The sequence below is a fragment of the Stegostoma tigrinum genome, unplaced genomic scaffold (assembly GCF_030684315.1).
Source record: "Stegostoma tigrinum isolate sSteTig4 unplaced genomic scaffold, sSteTig4.hap1 scaffold_322, whole genome shotgun sequence".
Lineage (NCBI taxonomy): Eukaryota > Metazoa > Chordata > Chondrichthyes > Orectolobiformes > Stegostomatidae > Stegostoma > Stegostoma tigrinum.
Genome location: NW_026728250.1, coordinates 127,501 through 146,290, shown reverse-complemented (window position 1 = coordinate 146,290; position 18,790 = coordinate 127,501). Strand labels below are relative to the sequence as shown.

Below are 18,790 nucleotides of genomic sequence, written 5' to 3'. Positions count from 1 at the left end.
TCTCCCCCCGCACCTAGCCTTGCCCCCCCCCCCACCCCTCACAACAGGACCCCTGCTGGCAAAGAGATGTCCCACTTTGCCCGACCAAGGGGCAGCGCTCCGAAAGACCTGACGTCACGTGACTTCTGACCTTTGTCCATCCCAGCCCATCACCGGCACCTCCGCACCGAAGAGATGTCTGTGCTGTTTTGGAAAGGATTTGGGAATTCAGTGTGGTGGAGAAATCTGAGCAGGAATCTGGGATCTCACGCACGGAGACCCGAAAGGGGCTGACCTGAAAACTTTGGAAATGCTGCGTAGCATTAATCTCGTTTGCAGTGGGTTCAGGGCCCAGCGATGGTGTCACCGCTCCTCGCTGGGTGTAAGTAGCACAGAATGGGCGGAGTTAGTGAGTGCGTAGGACAGGATGGGAGGAGGAGAGGCAGGTGGAGTAGACTCTCTCGCAGGAGGCAGGTAGGTTAATGGGATCGCCTTCTGGGTTCGGAATTGAGAAATGAGAGTTTGGTTTGTCTCTGAGTACAATGTGGGTGTCGACACATTCAATCTTAAAAGTAATGCAGAGGGTCCGTAACAAAGCCAATGACTAGTGACAGTTCTGGACCTTCTGACCCCTTCTCCAATCTGTCTTGAACCAAAACTCTCTGGGAACCGTTCATCGAGCATTATTGTCCCTTTCACAGATAAATGTGTCTCTTGCCAAGTGAATGCAGCCTGGAGTCTTATTGTGAGTCTATGACCTGGGGGTCACTGTCTCACAATATGGGGGTGGGGGGGGGTGGGGAGGGGGGGGGGTTGACCATTTAAGACGGAGATGAGGAAAGGTTCGTTCACACAAGAGGGTGTCAGCCTCTGGAATTCTCTCTGACTGAATGCTGCGGATGGAGGGTCATTGGATATGTTCGAGAAAGAGAGCCACCTTTTCCCAAGGTGAAGGCCTTGAGGATTAGGGTGAGAAAACAGGGACAGATTTTCAGATTGGATAGTAGAGCAGCCTTGCAGGGCTGAATGGCCTCCTCCTAGCATCCTTACAGTGCAGGATGGTGGGGGGGGAACAGCGTAGAGCGAGCTTTACTCTGTATCTAACCCCGTGCTGTCCCTGTCCCTGGGAGTGTTTGATGGGGGAGACAGTGTAGAGAGAGTTTTACTCTGTATCTAACCCCGTGCTGCCTCTGTCCCTGGGAGTGTTTGATGGGGGACAGTGTAGAGAGAGTTTTACTCTGTATCTAACCCCGTGCTGTCCCTGTCCCTGGGAGTGTTTGATGGGGGGGGGGGCGCAGGGAGAAGACAACATAGCATCCTCGCAGCGCAGGAAGAGGCCTTTCAGCCCATCCAGACCACACTGACCCTCTGCAGAGCTGCCCGGCCCAGCCCAATCCCTGTAATCCTGCTTCTATCATGGCCATCCCACTGGACACGCACATCCCTGGACATTCTTCAGACTGTGGGAGGAAACCGGAGAACCCGGAGGAAACCCACGCAGACACGGGGAGAATGTGCAAACTCCCACACAGACAGTCACCCGAGGGTGGGAATCGAACCTGGGTCCCTGGCGCCGTGAGGCTGCAGTCCGCTGAGCCACTGTGCCCACTCAGTTGCCCCATGACACAAGAACATGCTTCTTAGAGTCACACTGCATGTAACAGGCCCTTGGGTCTAACTGCTCCGCGCTGACCAGCTTTCCTGAACTAAACTAATCCCATTCGCCTGCGTTAGGCCCGTATCCCTCGAAAACTTTCCACTTCATGTAGTTATCCTTATAAAGGATACAACTGTTTACAACATTTATCTCTCCGTCTGGGAGTTCGAACCACCTTCTATGTGTGAAAAAGGTCACTTTCTCCTCTCACCTGAAGTCTACGCCCTCTAGTTTGGGGAACCCCCACCCTGGGGAAGGACCATCACCTTACCCACAACCCTTGTGATTATAAACCTCTCCATTAGAAACCTCCCAGTGCTCAAGTGACAGATGCCCCGAGCCTATCCAGCAACGTCCTGGTAAAAACTTCCCGAGCCCCCCCCCCCACTTCCGTTTAAAACTGTGCAACCTACAGACAATGTTCCCAGGAGTCATCTGAGGAAGTGTGATAACATTATCTGCCAAACTCTCTTCCCGGTGGGTGCCCTCGCCTGTCCTGGCATGAGGCTGGCACTGGAAGAGATCGATGGGTATCCTCTCACCTGAGCCCTCTCCGGGCCGGCTGAGGGCATCTCTGACGTGGGGGGCTGCATCCTGTGCTGTTAACGAGAGCCCGAGGTCCGGTAAGTGGAAGTTGGGGGGTGGGATGGGGTGATGCGGGGGAGGTGGGGCCTCTGAACGCGGGCATGAAACGTCCCGGTCAAACCTCCTGCTTTTTAACATTGTCCTCTGCTCTGACCCTTTCCCACAGGGAGCGAATATTCTGCTGACTGATCAAGGGGACGTCAAGCTAGGTGAGATACACATGGGAACAAGCCAACGTCTCATCGTTGGCGAGGTAGGGGGGAAGGTGTGTGTCTGTGTGCAGTAACGGGAGGTGGCATTAATTTTGTGTCAGCGCTCTCTGAATTGTAAACCCGAGGGTGGGATCGAACATGTAGCTGGGCAGATCACAGGGGCACTTTTCTCCCAGGCAGCAGGATCTGAATAATGATGCTTTGCACCAGTTCTATACGCGGGACCAATATTTTGATGTGATTTGATTTATTGTTGTCACACGTACCTCAATACAGCAGAAAGTTTTGTTTTGCGTGCAGTACAGGCAGATCCTTCCACACGAAGGTCAAACGGGGGATAGAACGGAGCGAGGAATGCAGGCTTACACCTGCAGAGAGAGTGCACAGACATCGACGTGAGATTTGTCATCGGAGAGGCCTAGCAGCAGCAGGGAAGCGCTGTTGGCACCAGCTTCAAAATCCACCCCCCCCCCCCCCGCCAACCACTGCATCCCAAAACCAGCCCAGCTCGTCCCCTCCCCCCACTGCATCCCAAAACCAGCCCAGCTCGTCCCCTCCCCCCCACTGCATCCCAAAACCAGCCCAGCTCGTCCCCTCCCCCCCCACTGCATCCCAAAACCAGCCCAGCTCGTCCCCTCCCCCCCCACTGCATCCCAAAACCAGCCCAGCTCGTCCCCCCCCACTGCATCCCAAAACCAGCCCAGCTCGTCCCCTCCCCCCACTGCATCCCAAACCCAGCCCAGCTCGTCCCCTCCCCCCACTGCATCCCAAAACCAGCCCAGCTCATCCCTGCCTCCCTAACCTGTTCTTCCTCCCATCTGTCCCGTCCTCCCACCCCAAGCCGCACCCCCATCTACCTACTAACCTCATCCCACCTCCTTGACTGGACTGACCTATCCCCTCCCTACCTCCCCACCTATACTCTCCTCTCTATCTATCTTCTTTTCTCTCCATCTTCGGTCCGCCTCCCCCTCTCTCCCTATTTATTCCAGTTCCCTCTCCCCATCCCCCTCCCTGATGAAGGGTCTAGGCCCGAAACGTCAGCTTTTGTGCTCCTGAGATGCTGCTTGGCCTGCTGTGTTCATCCAGCTCCACACTTTGTAATCTTCAAAGCTGTTGGCGCCTGTGTTTACGCTTCTGCATTTCCTGCCCGAGGTCGGAAGAGATGGCAACAGGGACGGGAGGGCGCTTTGACGATAACGGCTGTCTTTCTCAGGCGGCGAGCTGTGCAGGTGGAGCCAATAGATGGGAGGTTGGTTTCTCTGATGGTCGGGGCTGTGTCTACATCTCTCTGTGGTTTCTAACGGGCAAAGCAGGCCGTTATGCTCTGGGATAGAACGCTTTCTGTATCAGTAAAAATTGACGAGGGCCCTTATGGAGGGGCCCATCTTCCTTCCCCACCCCCCCGCCAATGACGGAACAGGGCTGCCTGTGCTTTCCTCACTGGCAGGTCCAGGTCAGGTTGTTGGTGAGGAACTGGACCCCATCAACCCCGTCCAACTCAGCTCCAACGACGCAGGCAGTGGTGTGCCCTCATCCTCTATTCCTGAAGCTGAAGACCAGCTGTTTAGTTTGACTGACGTTGAGAGAGAGAGAGAGATAGAGATCGTTACCTTCATAATACAAATAGATTGCTCAGTATCGGTGTCCTTCCTGAAGGAAGGAGGGGAGTATGTTGGACAGCTGTTCAGAGGATGGGTTTTCTCAATTTACACCAGGATTGTCTGAAGAAGGGTCTTGACCCGAAACGTCAAACTCTGATGCTGCTCGGCCTGCTGTGTTCCTCCAGCTCCACACCGCGTTATCTTAGCACCAGGATTGAGTGGGTTGTCTCGCGGGGATAGGTCACACAGACCCCTGGAGCTGAGAAGAGAGAAGGGGCTGATTGATTGAAGGAGGTAGAGCCTGGAGAAGATGGACACAGGAAGGATGTTTTCGAAGGAGGGTCAAACAGGATGAGCAGGTGGTGTTAGAAAAGTAAAACTGAAACATGAGGTGCGGAGGGGGAGTGAAACTGACATTTGGCCGGGGGGGTGCAGTGGGTCACAGATTGTCAGATGGCACCTGTTGGGCTCAAAGGAAGTGACTCTCTGTCTCTCTCCATTCACAGCGGATTTCGGTGTTTCAGCGGAACTAACAGCATCAGTGGGCAAGAGGAAGTCTTTCATTGGTACACCATACTGGTAAATCATACACACCTCGCCAAATACACCTCGATAACTACAGGCACCCGCACTCTCGGAGGGTCAGCGCTGAGGGAGCGCTGCACTGTCGGAGGGTCAGTGCTGAGGGAGCGGGCACTGTCGGAGGGTCAGTGCTGAGGGAGCGGGCACTGTCAGAGGGTCAGTGCTGAGGGAGCGGGCACTGTCGGAGCGTCATTGCTGAGGGAACGGGCACTGTCGGAGGGTCAGCACTGAGGGAGCGGGCACTGCCAGAGGGTCAATGCTGTCCTGCTTTGGGAAAATGTTAGTCCATTTTGGGGATCGATCTTTTCTCTCGCGGGCTCTGGAGGTGGTCTGAAACATTTTATTGACTGTATCTGTTTCCAACACCCACTGTGGCTTGTCTGGGTGATCGGCCAGTCTGTAGGGTGTTGATGGGTGGTGCGGGGGACATCGGGGGGGGGGGAGCCTGTCATTGGACCCAGATCTTTTTGACGTAGAGACAGATTTGTGAATCAGATGCTGATAATGAGTGAGGTTCAGCATTCAGATGCCCGGTTGTGTTCTGAGTATTCACTCTCTCGTCAGAAACTTTTGGGTCCTGTCCCTGCTCCAACATGTTAATGTCTGTCTTGTTTTGCTCTCAGGATGGCACCAGAAGTGGCAGCTGTGGAGAAGAAGGGGGGTTACAATCAGCAGTGTGATATTTGGGCCGTTGGGATCACAGCTATCGAACTGGCTGAGTTGCAACCTCCAATGTTTGACCTGCACCCCATGAGGTGAGGATAGAGTAACCAATGTGCACGATAATACCTCTCTGGGACCTTCACGACATAAACCCAAAGGGTACCCTTAACTATCCTCTCTATCCATTCCAGCTCAAGCCATCCCAGCTCAACCTATCCCATCCCAATCCATCCCAGCTCAACTCATCCTATCCCAATCCATCCCAGCTCAACCCATCCCATCCCAGCTCAACCCATCCCATCCCAATCCATCCGAGCTCAACCCATCCCATCCCAGCTCAAGCCATCCCAGCCCAGCTCAACCCAACCCATCCTATCCCAATTTCACCCTAACTCAACCCGTCCCACCCTAACTCAACCCGTCCCACCCTAATTCAGCCCGTCCCACCCTAACTCAACCCATCCCCCCATCTCAACCCATCCCACCCTAACTCAACCCATCCCACCCTAACTCAACCCGTCCCACCCTAACTCAACCCATCTCACCCTAACTCAACCCATCCCCCCATCTCAACCCATCCCACCCTAACTCAACCCATCCCACCCTAACTCAACCCGTCCCACCCTAACTCAACCCATCTCACCCTAACTCAACCCCTCCCCGCCCATCTCAACCCATCCCGCCCTCACTCAACCCAACCCAGGGTAATGAAACCCAACATAAATAAGCTGAATTATTAATTCACAACTTCACGACCTGATTCGACATTTCCAAACTCGCCTCAGCCAGCTTAAGACAACTCCATCACAGCCCAGCACAACCCAAAACCATCTCACCAAAGCCAACTCAACCCAGTTCAATCCAGCTTGACCCAACTTAACTCAGTGCCACGCAGCTAACCTCAACTCGAGATAACAAAGTGTAAGCCAACTTGACCGAACGCAACCCAACCCAAATGAGCTCAGTCCATGTGAACTCCATCACAACTCTTCTCGACTCAAACCAACCTCACCCTAACACAACACATTCCAACCAAACTCTGGCCCAACTCATCCCAAACCTCATCGGCAACTTGCACGCACTTCTGAATGAAATTCGTTTTCAATAATTCCAAGTGCGAGAACCTATCAAGGGGTCTAAAATGTGTCTCATTCTCCTCCTGTTCCTCTAGGGCCTTGATGTTAATGTCAAAAAGTAATTTCCAGCCTCCAAAACTGAAAGATAAATTAAAATGGTAAGTGTGCCTCACTGTATGTTGAGGAGTGGCAGGGATGGAGGGGCAGGAAGTGAAGCCCATCGCTGTTGACAAGCCAGGTCTCTCAGCCCTGCAGTTCTGCAAAGAATCGAGGTTTGTAGAGCTACTTTGGCCTTGCTGGCAAAGTCGGCATTTATTGTGAATACCCCCACTTGGTGCCCATCGCCCCAGTTACTCCTTAAGTGGGGACCGGGGGGTGAAGTAACAATTTCAAAGTAACTGACAGAGTAGGGGGGAGGTGGGGAAGTTCAGAGTCATCCACTGGAGTGTGGGAAGTGTGGGGGGGGGGGGGGGTGGTGGTGGATGAACGGGAGTCACATGTGGACCCAGACACGAAAGCAGAATGGCAGAGCCCCTTCCGTCGAGAGCAGCTGGTCAACTGATGTAGCCGTCACGTTCGCCTTGCCGCATACACCTCTCCCCCCACCCCCCCAGCCCTGGTCTGGGTGGGGATTTGGGCCCTTAGTGCTGACACTCCCTGGCAGTGCGCATGCACCTCCTAAAGCAGGTAAAGGAAATTGCAACCATCCCCCCTCCATCACCTCCTCCTGCCTCTGCCCTTAGGTCCTCTGAGTGTCACAGCTTCATCAAGATGAGCCTGAGGAAAAATCCCAAGAAGAGGCCTACAGCCGAGAAACTGCTCCAGGTAATGGGGTATTGTGGATAACCTTCAACGGAGGGTTGCACTGAAGAGAAAGGAACAGCATTGAGCCAAGAGATAGTGGGAACTGCAGATGCTGGAGAATCTGAGATAACAAGGTGTGGAGCTGGATGGACACAGCAGGCCCAGCAGCATCAGAGGAGCAGGAAAGCTGATGTTTCCGGCCTAGACCCTTCTTCAGTCTGAAACGTCAGCTTTCCTGCTCCTCTGATGCAGCTCGGCCTGCTGTGTCCATCCAGCTCCACACCTTGTTATCTGGCTTTTAGCCAAGATGTCTATCAAAGACACTGGAATCGGAGGAGGGGAGGTGCGGGATCCAGAACTTAAGAGATGCCTGGTCTAATCCAGGCAGTGGGACTTCCCAATCCCAAATCAGGAAGCAGATAGGGTGGGCCAGGATGGAGTATCTCAACGCCCACAGTCGCCCCACGCCACCCCCCCCCCAACGTTTACATCCTCGTCCCACCGATCCAAACACCTCAAATCGCTTGGAGAGTGGGTTTCGAGGGGGATTTACTGGAACAGGGCCGGGGGTGGTTCGTCGAGTGCGGGGAGAGACCGGAGAAGCAGGGATCGTTTCCCCAGAGAGACTGAGACCAGGCGTTCGGAATCGCGGAGGGGTTCGGGTCAATGAGGGAGAAACTGTCCTCGGCAGCAGGAGGTTCGGTCACCAGAGAATCGAGAACAGAGCCTGAGGTGGGTGGAGAGGTTGTGAGGGGACGGGGCGGGGGGGGGGGGGGCGGCTGCTGGGTAGAATGTTTTATTTGAAGCTGTGGGTTGCTGTGACCTGGGAAAGGGTGGGGTGGGGGAAGGTGCAGCAGATTCAACAGGAGCTTTCAAAAGTCGGGGGGGTGCATTTGGAAAGGAGGAATTCACAAGGGAGCTGTTTGGGAATGAGGGCTGGGATTAAATGGAGATGTATTTCGAAGGGCTGGTCAGGATTGATGGGCTGAATGGCATCCTCCCGTGCTGGAAGACTTGATGCTTCGAGCCAAAGGGCTCAGGAACGTGCATCGGGCAGAGAATAGGTCCACAGGGGCTGGAGTGGGCCACTCGGCCCTTCTCCTCTGATGGATTCCTGATAGTTAGCCCAACACGGCAACCCCTGCCCCCACTCCACCGCCCCACCAAGCTTCTTCCGAAGTAATAAACCAGTCTGCAGTGACCGTGGTGTGTTTTCTCGGCAGCACCCATTTGCCAACCAGGCCCTGAGCCGGATCCAGGGGATCGAACTACTGGACAAATTCAACAATCCTGACACCAGTGCACCGCTGCCTGCAGACGACAGCGATTTGGAGGTACCCTTTCCTCAGGGAAACGGCTTCGGCCCCTTAGGTTCCAGCCACAACTGCTGTACACGCCCATCTCAGTGTCAGCTGAGGGGTGATGGGCAGAGCCCTGAGTCTGCCACCCGATTGGGCAACTTCCTGCCCCTCAGACTAAAGCCCAGGGGCCGGGGACCCAAGAATCACATTTCAGGAGGGGGCACTGTCGGAGGGTCAGTGCTGAGGGAGGGGGCACTGTCAGAGGGTCAGTGCTGAGGGAGCGGGCACTGTCAGAGGATCAGTGCTGAGGGAGAGGGCACTGTCGGAGGGTCAGTGCTGAGGGAGCGGGCACTGTCAGAGGATCAGTGCTGAGGGAGAGGGCACTGTCGGAGGGTCAGTGCTGAGGGAGGGGGCACTGTCGGAGGGTCAGTGCTGAGGGAGCGGGCACTGTCAGAGGGTCAGTGCTGAGGGAGGGGAACTGTCGTAGGGTCAGTGTTGAGGGAGTGGGCACTGTCAGAGGGTCAGTGCTGAGGGAGGGGGCACTGTCAAAGGGTCAGTGCTGAGGGAGTGGGCACTGTCGGAGGGTCACTGCTGAGGGAGTGGGCACTGTCAGAGGGTCAGTGCTGAGGGAGTGGGCACTGTCAGAGGGTCAGTGCTGAGGGAGTGGGCACTGTCAGAGGGAGGCTCAGTGCTGAGGGAACGGGCACTGTTGGATGGTCAGTGCTAAGGGAGGGGGCACTGTCAGAGGGTCAGTGCTGATGGAGCGTGCACTGTCAGTGGGTCAGTGCTGAGGGAGGGGGCACTGTCAGAGGGAGGCTCAGTGCTGAGGGAGCGGGCACTGTCGGAGGGTCAGTGCTGAGGGAGCGGGCACTGTCGGAGGGTCAGCGCTGAGGGAGCGGGCACTGTCGGAGGGTCAGTGCTGAGGGAGAGGGCACTGTCGGAGGGTCAGTGCTGAGGGAGAGGGCACTGTCGGAGGGTCAGTGCTGAGGGAGCGGGCACTGTCAGAGGGAGGCTCAGTGCTGAGGGAACGGGCACTGTTGGAGGGTAAGTGCTGAGGGAGAGGGCACTGTCGGAGGGTCAGTGCTGAGGGAGTGGGCACTGTCGGAGGGTCAGTGCTGAGGGAGCGGGCACTGTCAAAGGGTCAGTGCTGAGGGAGACGGCACTGTCAGAGGGTCAGTGCTGAGGGATCGGGCACTGTCAGAGGGTCAGTGCTGATGGAGCGTGCACTGTCAGAGGGTCAGTGCTGATGGAGCGTGCACTGTCAGAGGGTCAGTGCTGATGGAGCGTGCACTGTCAGAGGGTCAGTGCTGAGGGAGGGGGCACTGTCGGAGGGTCAGTGCTGAGGGAGCGGGCACTGTCGGAGGGTCAGCGCTGAGGGAGCGGGCACTGTCGGAGGGTCAGTGCTGAGGGAGCGGGCACTGTCAGAGGATCAGTGCTGAGGGAGAGCTCTGTCGGAGGTTCAGTACTGAGGGAACGGGCACTGTCAGAGGGTGGCTCAGTGCTGAGGGAGTGGGCACTGTCGGAGGGTCAGTGCTGATGGAGCGGGCACTGTCGGAGGGTCAGTGCTGAGAGAGCGGGCACTGTCGGAGGGTCAGTGCTGAGGGAGTGCGCACTGTCGGAGGGTCAGTGCTGAGGGAGTGCGCACTGTCGGAGGGAGGGTCAGTGCTGAGGGATGTTTTTGATCACGTTGGAGAATTTCACGCTGGTTCTCCTTCCTGTTGAGTGAATGATAGACGTTGACAGAAAAGCAGCTCTCCCAGCATTCACTGCAGCTGTGAAAGCCCTCTCTTCTGGATGCTCAAATGCTGTCGTTCTACCTGAAATAGACAGGTTTCTCCCGTTTACGGACGGTGTAAGAGCAGTTGGGTTAGAAACTGATTGACAAGTAGCCAGAGAGAGGAGAGGCAGAGACGGGGAAGAGAGATGCACAGAGAGGAAGATGGAGGGAGAGAGTGGCAGAAGGAGAGAAAGAGATAGGTGCAGAAAATGAAGTAAAAGACTGGGACAGAGAGGGAAAGATACGGAGAGACAGAGGTAGGTAGGGTCAGACATGGTGAGAGAAGGTGATATAGAAATATATTTGAGAGAGAGAGATAGAGGTAGGGAGAGACAGAGGTAGGGAGAGGGAGATATGGAGAGAGGGAGAGATAAGGAGAGACAGAGGTAGGGTTGGACAGGGAGAGATAGGCAGAGCAAGTTATGGAGAGAAGAGGTAGAGATATACCTGAGACCGACAGAGAGCTCGAAACGGGTGGACAGTCAGACTCTGTCAAGGTTCCCACTTCCCTTTCCCCACCTCAGGACATCCCAGAGCTCAATGGCCAGTGAGGGCCTCGCTATCTGATCAGCGGTGTCTGTTGGATTGAGGGAAACACAGCAGTCAATTGTCGCACAGCAAGATCATTCACACTCACACTCACACACACCGACACACGCTCACACACTCACACACACACACACACACACACACACACTCACGCACACCCACATGCACTCTCACACCCACACACCCACTCTCACACCCACACACGCTCACACACTCACACTCACACTCACACACACACACACACACTCACGCACACCCACATGCACTCTCACACCCACACACCCACACGCACTCTCACACCCACACACGCTCACACTCACACACACGCTCACACACTCACACACACTCACACTCACACACACCCACATGCACTCTCACACCCACACTCACATGCTCACACTCACACACTCACACTCACACACACGCTCACACACTCACACACACTCACACTCACACACACCCACATGCACTCTCACACCCACACTCACATGCTCACACACACACACACGCTCTCACACACACACACACACACACACACACACACACAGAGCAAAGCGGGAATGACCCAGATCATCTGTTTTCAGAGATAGTAATCTGAGATGACAAGGTGTAGAGCTGGATGAACACAGCCGCCAAGCAGCATCAGAGGAGCAGGAAAGCTGATATTTCTGAAGAAGGGTCTAGGCCCGAAACGTCACCCTTCCTGCTCCTCTGATGCTGCTTGGCGGCTGTGTTCATCCAGCTCCACACCGCGTTGTCTCTGTTTTCAGTGATGTTGCTTGAGCGATAAATACTGGCCTCAGGACTGATAGCTCGGCCCTGAACTGCTGACAGAGACGTCCGATTCTGTAGCTGGTGTAGGGGGACCCAGGAGTCACGATGGTGAGAGGCTTCCATGTTGGACAATATTCCAGAGTCTCAACTTGTCGTTCCCTTCCAGCCTTGTGATACTTATCCCGACAAAATCCACTCGCTGGGGGGACACATGAGAGCAGAGAGGACAAACTCCGAGATCCAGTGTAAGTTCCTTGCCTCCCTCTGGCCAGAGGGAGAGTAACTGTGGGATATTTTCGTCGGTTATCGCTGGGGATTCAGTGGAGGGGCAAACATCAAGAAGGGGGCTGAGGAGACAAGGGTAGCAGAGTGGAACGGATTTTGCGTACTCAACAAACATCCACCATCTGCAACTTCAACACAAGCGCAGTCTCACGCAGGACCCCTTCCCAGCGCAGTCCATCAGGCCAGATAGGAGCCTGAGCTACCTCAGGAGAAAACGGCTCAGGTACTGGGACGAGTTTGGGGGTCCACCTTAAAGGAGGGGAAGGACAGAGACAGAGAGGGTCGGGGTGGGTGGTGGGGGGGGAGGATACTCGAGAGGTCAGGCCCCACTGGTGGAGCCATAGCAATCGGGATGCTCGAGGGGTCAGGATTGCAGGGGGTGACAGAGATAGGGAGGGGTTGTAGGGGGTTACAGAGATAGGAAGGGGGTGTAGGGGGTTACAGAGATAGGAAGGGGGTATAGGGGGTTACAGAGATAGGGAGGGGATATAGGGGGTTACAGAGATAGGGAGGGGTTGTAGGGGGTGACAGAGATAGGGAGGGGGTGTAGGGGGTTACAGAGATAGGGAGGGGGTGTAGGGGGTTACAGAGATAGGGAGGGGATATAGGGGGTTACAGAGATAAGGAGGGGGTATGGGGGTTACAGAGATAGGGAGGGGATGTATGGGGTTACAGAGATGGGGAGGGAGTGTAGGGGGTTACAAAGAGAGGGAGGGGGTGTAGGGGGTTACAATGATAGGGAGGGGGTGTAGGGCGTTACAGGGCTGGGGAAGGGGTGTGGGGGGTTACAGAGATAGGGAGGGGGTGTAGGGGGTTACAGAGATGAGGAGGCGTGGGGGGTTACAGAGATAGGGATGGGGTGTGGGGAGTTTCAGAGATGGGGAGGGGGTGTGGGGGGTTACAGAGATGGGGAGGGGGTGTGGGGGGTTACAGAGATAGGGAGGGGGTGTAGGGGGTGACAGTGATAGGGAGGGGGTGTCGGGGGTTACAGAGATAGGGAGGGGGTGACAGTGATAGGGAGGGGGTGTAGGGGGTAACAGTGATAGGGAGGGGGTGTAGGGGGTAACAGTGATAGGGAGGGGGTGTAGGGGGTGACAGAGATAGGGAGGGGGTGTAGGGGGTGACAGTGATAGGGAATGGGCGTAGGGCGTTACAGGGCAGGGGAAGGGGAGGTGTCAGGCGAAGGACTATAATTAATTTTGTTTCTACCCAGTCCGTCAGGTACAGTTTGGTCGGCCAATAAGGAAGGAGACGGAGCCGGAGAGCACGGTGGTGAGTAAATGGGCCGAATGGGTTGACTGAATGTAATTGCAGCTTCGACTGGTCAGCTGTTGGTTAAGGGGAAAATAGTGGACTGAGGACCCCTCCCCACCAACCTGCTCTACTTCCAGTCGCGGCCGTGGGATCTTTTGCACAACCGACACGACAAGAGGGCAGATAGCTCTCAATTTAATGTGCAGTTTGAAAGACAGCAGCTCCGACAGTGCCACTCCCTCAGCACTGACCCTCCGACAGTGCCCACACGCTCAGCACTGACCCTCCGACAGTGCCCACACGCTCAGCACTGACCCTCCGACAGTGCCACTCCCTCAGCACTGACCCTCCGACAGTGCCCACACGCTCAGCACTGACCCTCCGACAGTGCCCACACGCTCAGCACTGACCCTCCGACAGTGCCCACACGCTCAGCACTGACCCTCCGACAGTGCCCACACGCTCAGCACTGACCCTCCGACAGCGCCCGCTCCCTCAGCACTGACCCTCCGACAGCGCCCGCTCCCTCAGCACTGACCCTCCGACAGCGCCCACTCCCTCAGCACTGACCCTCCGACAGCGCCCACTCCCTCAGCACTGACCCTCCGACAGTGCCCACACGCTCAGCACTGACCCTCCGACAGTGCCCACACGCTCAGCGCTGACCCTCCGACAGTGCCCACACGCTCAGCGCTGACCCTCCGACAGTGCCCACTCCCTCAGCACTGACCCTCCGACAGTGCCCCCTCCCTCAGCACTGACCCTCCGACAGTGCCCCCTCCCTCAGCACTGACCCTCCGACAGTGCCTGCTCCCTCAGCACTGACCGTCCGACAGTGCCCGCTCCCTCAGCACTGACACTCCGACAGTGCCCGCTCCCTCAGCACTGACCATCCCACAGTGCCCGCTCCCTCAGCACTGACCCTCCGACAGTGCCCGCTCCCTCAGTACTGACCCTCCGACAGTGCAGCGCTCCCTCAGCACTGACCCTCCGACAGTGCAGCGCACCCTCTGCACTGTCCCTCCGACAGTGCCCACTCCCTCAGCACTGACCCTCCGACAGCGCCCCCTCCCACAGCACTGACCCTCTGACAGTGCCGCCTCCCTCAACACTGACCCTCTGACAGTGCCGACTCCCTCAGTACTGACCCTCTGACAGTGCCGGCTCCCTCAACACTCGCCCTCTGACAGTGCCCGCTCCCTCAGCACTGACCCTCCGACAGTGCGGCGCTCCATCAGCACTGACCCTCCGACAGCGCCCGCTCCCTCGGCGCTGACACTCCGACAGTGCCCACTCCCTCAGCACTGACCCTCCGACAGCGCCCCCTCCCACAGCACTGACCCTCTGACAGTGCCGCCTCCCTCAACACTGACCCTCTGACAGTGCCGACTCCCTCAGTACTGACCCTCTGACAGTGCCGGCTCCCTCAACACTCGCCCTCTGACAGTGCCTGCTCCCTCAGCACTGACCCTCCGACAGCGCCCACTCCCTCAGCACTGAACCTCCGACAGTGCGGCGCTCCATCAGCACTGACCCTCCGACAGCGCCCGCTCCCTCGGCGCTGACACTCCGACAGTGCCCGCTCCCTCAGCACTGACCCTCCGACAGCGCCCACTCCCTCAGCACTGACCCTCCGACAGTGCCCGCTCCCTCAGTGCTGACCCTCCGACAGTGCAGCGCACCCTCTGCACTGTCCCTCCGACAGTGCCCACTCCCTCAGCACTGACCCTCCGACAGCGCCCCCTCCCACAGCACTGACCCTCTGACAGTGCCGCCTCCCTCAACACTGACCCTCTGACAGTGCCGACTCCCTCAGTACTGACCCTCTGACAGTGCCGGCTCCCTCAACACTCGCCCTCTGACAGTGCCCGCTCCCTCAGCACTGACCCTCCGACAGTGCGGCGCTCCATCAGCACTGACCCTCCGACAGCGCCCGCTCCCTCGGCGCTGACACTCCGACAGTGCCCACTCCCTCAGCACTGACCCTCCGACAGCGCCCCCTCCCACAGCACTGACCCTCTGACAGTGCCGCCTCCCTCAACACTGACCCTCTGACAGTGCCAACTCCCTCAGTACTGACCCTCTGACAGTGCCGGCTCCCTCAACACTCGCCCTCTGACAGTGCCTGCTCCCTCAGCACTGACCCTCCGACAGCGCCCACTCCCTCAGCACTGAACCTCCGACAGTGCGGCGCTCCATCAGCACTGACCCTCCGACAGCGCCCGCTCCCTCGGCGCTGACACTCCGACAGTGCCCGCTCCATCAGCACTGACCCTCCGACAGTGCCCGCTCCCTCAGCACTGACCCTCCGACAGTGCCCGCTCCCTCAGTACTGACCCTCCAGCAGTGCCCGCTCCCGCAGTACTGACCCTCCGACAGTGCCCACTCCTTCAGCATTGACCCTCCGACAGTGCCCGCTCCCTCGGCACTGACCCTCCGACAGTGCCCGCTCCCTCAGCACTGACCCTCCGACAGTGCCCACTCCCTCAGCACTGACCCTCCGACAGTGCCTGCTCCCTCAGCACTGACCCTCCAACAGGGCCCACTCCCTCAGCACTGACCCTCCGACAGTGCCCACTCCCTCAGCACTGACCCTCCGACAGTGCCCACTCCCTCAGCACTGACCCTCCGACAGGGCCCGCTCCCTCAGCACTGACCCTCCGACAGTGCCCGCTCCCTCAGCACTGACCCTCCGACAGTGCCCGCTCCCTCAGCACTGACCCTCCGACAGTGCCCGCTCCCTCAGCACTGACCCTCCGACAGTGCCCGATCCCTCAGCACTGACCCTCCGACAGTGCCCGCTCCCTCAGCACTGACCCTCCGACAGTGCCCGATCCCTCAGCACTGACCCTCTGACAGTGCCCACTCCCTCAGCACTGACCCTCTGACAGTGCCGCCTCCCTCAACACTGACCCTCTGACAGTGCCGACTCCCTCAGTACTGACCCTCTGACAGTGCCGGCTCCCTCAACACTCGCCCTCTGACAGTGCCCGCTCCCTCAGCACTGACCCTCCGACAGTGCGGCGCTCCATCAGCACTGACCCTCCGACAGCGCCCGCTCCCTCGGCGCTGACACTCCGACAGTGCCCACTCCCTCAGCACTGACCCTCCGACAGCGCCCCCTCCCACAGCACTGACCCTCTGACAGTGCCGCCTCCCTCAACACTGACCCTCTGACAGTGCCGACTCCCTCAGTACTGACCCTCTGACAGTGCCGGCTCCCTCAACACTCGCCCTCTGACAGTGCCTGCTCCCTCAGCACTGACCCTCCGACAGCGCCCACTCCCTCAGCACTGAACCTCCGACAGTGCGGCGCTCCATCAGCACTGACCCTCCGACAGCGCCCGCTCCCTCGGCGCTGACACTCCGACAGTGCCCGCTCCCTCAGCACTGACCCTCCGACAGCGCCCACTCCCTCAGCACTGACCCTCCGACAGTGCCCGCTCCCTCAGCACTGACCCTCCGACAGTGCCCGCTCCCTCAGCACTGACCCTCCGACAGTGCCCGCTCCCTCAGTGCTGACCCTCCGACAGTGCAGCGCACCCTCTGCACTGTCCCTCCGACAGTGCCCACTCCCTCAGCACTGACCCTCCGACAGCGCCCCCTCCCACAGCACTGACCCTCTGACAGTGCCGCCTCCCTCAACACTGACCCTCTGACAGTGCCAACTCCCTCAGTACTGACCCTCTGACAGTGCCGGCTCCCTCAACACTCGCCCTCTGACAGTGCCTGCTCCCTCAGCACTGACCCTCCGACAGCGCCCACTCCCTCAGCACTGAACCTCCGACAGTGCGGCGCTCCATCAGCACTGACCCTCCGACAGCGCCCGCTCCCTCGGCGCTGACACTCCGACAGTGCCCGCTCCATCAGCACTGACCCTCCGACAGTGCCCGCTCCCTCAGCACTGACCCTCCGACAGTGCCCGCTCCCTCAGCACTGACCCTCCGACAGTGCCCGCTCCCTCAGTACTGACCCTCCAGCAGTGCCCGCTCCCGCAGTACTGACCCTCCGACAGTGCCCACTCCTTCAGCATTGACCCTCCGACAGTGCCCGCTCCCTCGGCACTGACCCTCCGACAGTGCCCGCTCCCTCAGCACTGACCCTCCGACAGTGCCCACTCCCTCAGCACTGACCCTCCGACAGTGCCCGCTCCCTCAGCACTGACCCTCCAACAGGGCCCACTCCCTCAGCACTGACCCTCCGACAGTGCCCACTCCCTCAGCACTGACCCTCCGACAGTGCCCACTCCCTCAGCACTGACCCTCCGACAGGGCCCGCTCCCTCAGCACTGACCCTCCGACAGTGCCCGCTCCCTCAGCACTGACCCTCCGACAGTGCCCGCTCCCTCAGCACTGACCCTCCGACAGTGCCCGCTCCCTCAGCACTGACCCTCCGACAGTGCCCGATCCCTCAGCACTGACCCTCCGACAGTGCCCGCTCCCTCAGCACTGATCCTCCGACAGTGCCCGCTCCCTCAGCACTGACCCTCCGACAGTGCCCACTCCCTCAGCACTGACCCTCCGACAGTGCCCGCTCCCTCAGCACTGACCCTCCAACAGGGCCCACTCCCTCAGCACTGACCCTCCGACAGTGCCCACTCCCTCAGCACTGATCCTCCGACAGTGCCCACTCCCTCAGCACTGACCCTCCGACAGTGCCCGCTCCCTCAGCACTGACCCTCCGACAGTGCCCGCTCCCTCAGCACTGACCCTCCGACAGTGCCCGATCCCTCAGCACTGATCCTCCGACAGTGCCCGCTCCCTCAGCACTGACCCTCCGACAGTGCCCGCTCCCTCAGCACTGATCCTCCGACAGTGCCCGATCCCTCAGCACTGATCCTCCGACAGTGCCCGCTCCCTCAGCACTGATCCTCCGACAGTGCCCGCTCCCTCAGCACTGATCCTCCGACAGTGCCTGCTCCCTCAGCACTGATCCTCCGACAGTGAGGACTCCCTCAGCACTGACCCTCCGACAGTGCCCGCTCCCTCAGCACTGACCCTCCGACAGTGCCCGCTCCCTCAGCACTGATCCTCCGACAGTGCTGTCTTCCAGCACTTTGCAGAAGCCTGGCCAGTGATTGTGCTTTTCAAATCCGCTCTCATCCCGACCCTGACAACTTTATCTTTTCCACAGGATTCCAACCAGGATGAGGACTGGAAACTACAAGAGATTGACGACAGCCTGTAAGGAACATGGCTTCCCTCTGTTCGAAGATAATATCTTTGGCTGATAACAAAAATACCTCGCAGTCAGTGTATGACATTGTCCTCGAAGTGCAGCAGCCTAATGCACAGCAAGATCGCACACACACACACACACACACACACACACACACACAGACACACAGACACACAGACACACACACACACACAAACACACACACACACACACACACACAGACACACAGACACACAGACACACAGACACACAGACACACAGACACACACACACACACAAACACACACACACACTCATACAGACACACACACACACACACACTCATACAGGCACACACACACACTCACACACACACACACACACACACACACACACACACACACACACACACACACACAGACACACAGACACACAGACACACACACACACACAAACACACACACACACAGACACACACACACACACACACACTCATACAGGCACACACACACACTCACACACACACACACA

The 18,790-nt window shown here is 58.1% G+C and overlaps 1 protein-coding gene across 2 annotated transcripts in view; it reads left to right on the top strand.

The window, feature by feature from the left end:
- LOC125449439 (mitogen-activated protein kinase kinase kinase kinase 3-like) overlaps positions 1–18,790 on the top strand; it is a 68,367-nt gene that overhangs the window by 11,373 nt on the left and 38,204 nt on the right. For both annotated transcript variants that reach the window (XM_059643900.1, XM_059643899.1), the window contains exons 6-14: positions 2,388–2,430; positions 4,544–4,616; positions 5,243–5,374; positions 6,454–6,516; positions 7,102–7,183; positions 8,386–8,496; positions 11,730–11,808; positions 13,062–13,120; positions 18,236–18,285. In XM_059643900.1, coding sequence (XP_059499883.1) covers positions 2,388–2,430; positions 4,544–4,616; positions 5,243–5,374; positions 6,454–6,516; positions 7,102–7,183; positions 8,386–8,496; positions 11,730–11,808; positions 13,062–13,120; positions 18,236–18,285 — 692 coding nt within the window. The remainder of the gene's footprint in view (positions 1–2,387; positions 2,431–4,543; positions 4,617–5,242; positions 5,375–6,453; positions 6,517–7,101; positions 7,184–8,385; positions 8,497–11,729; positions 11,809–13,061; positions 13,121–18,235; positions 18,286–18,790) is intronic.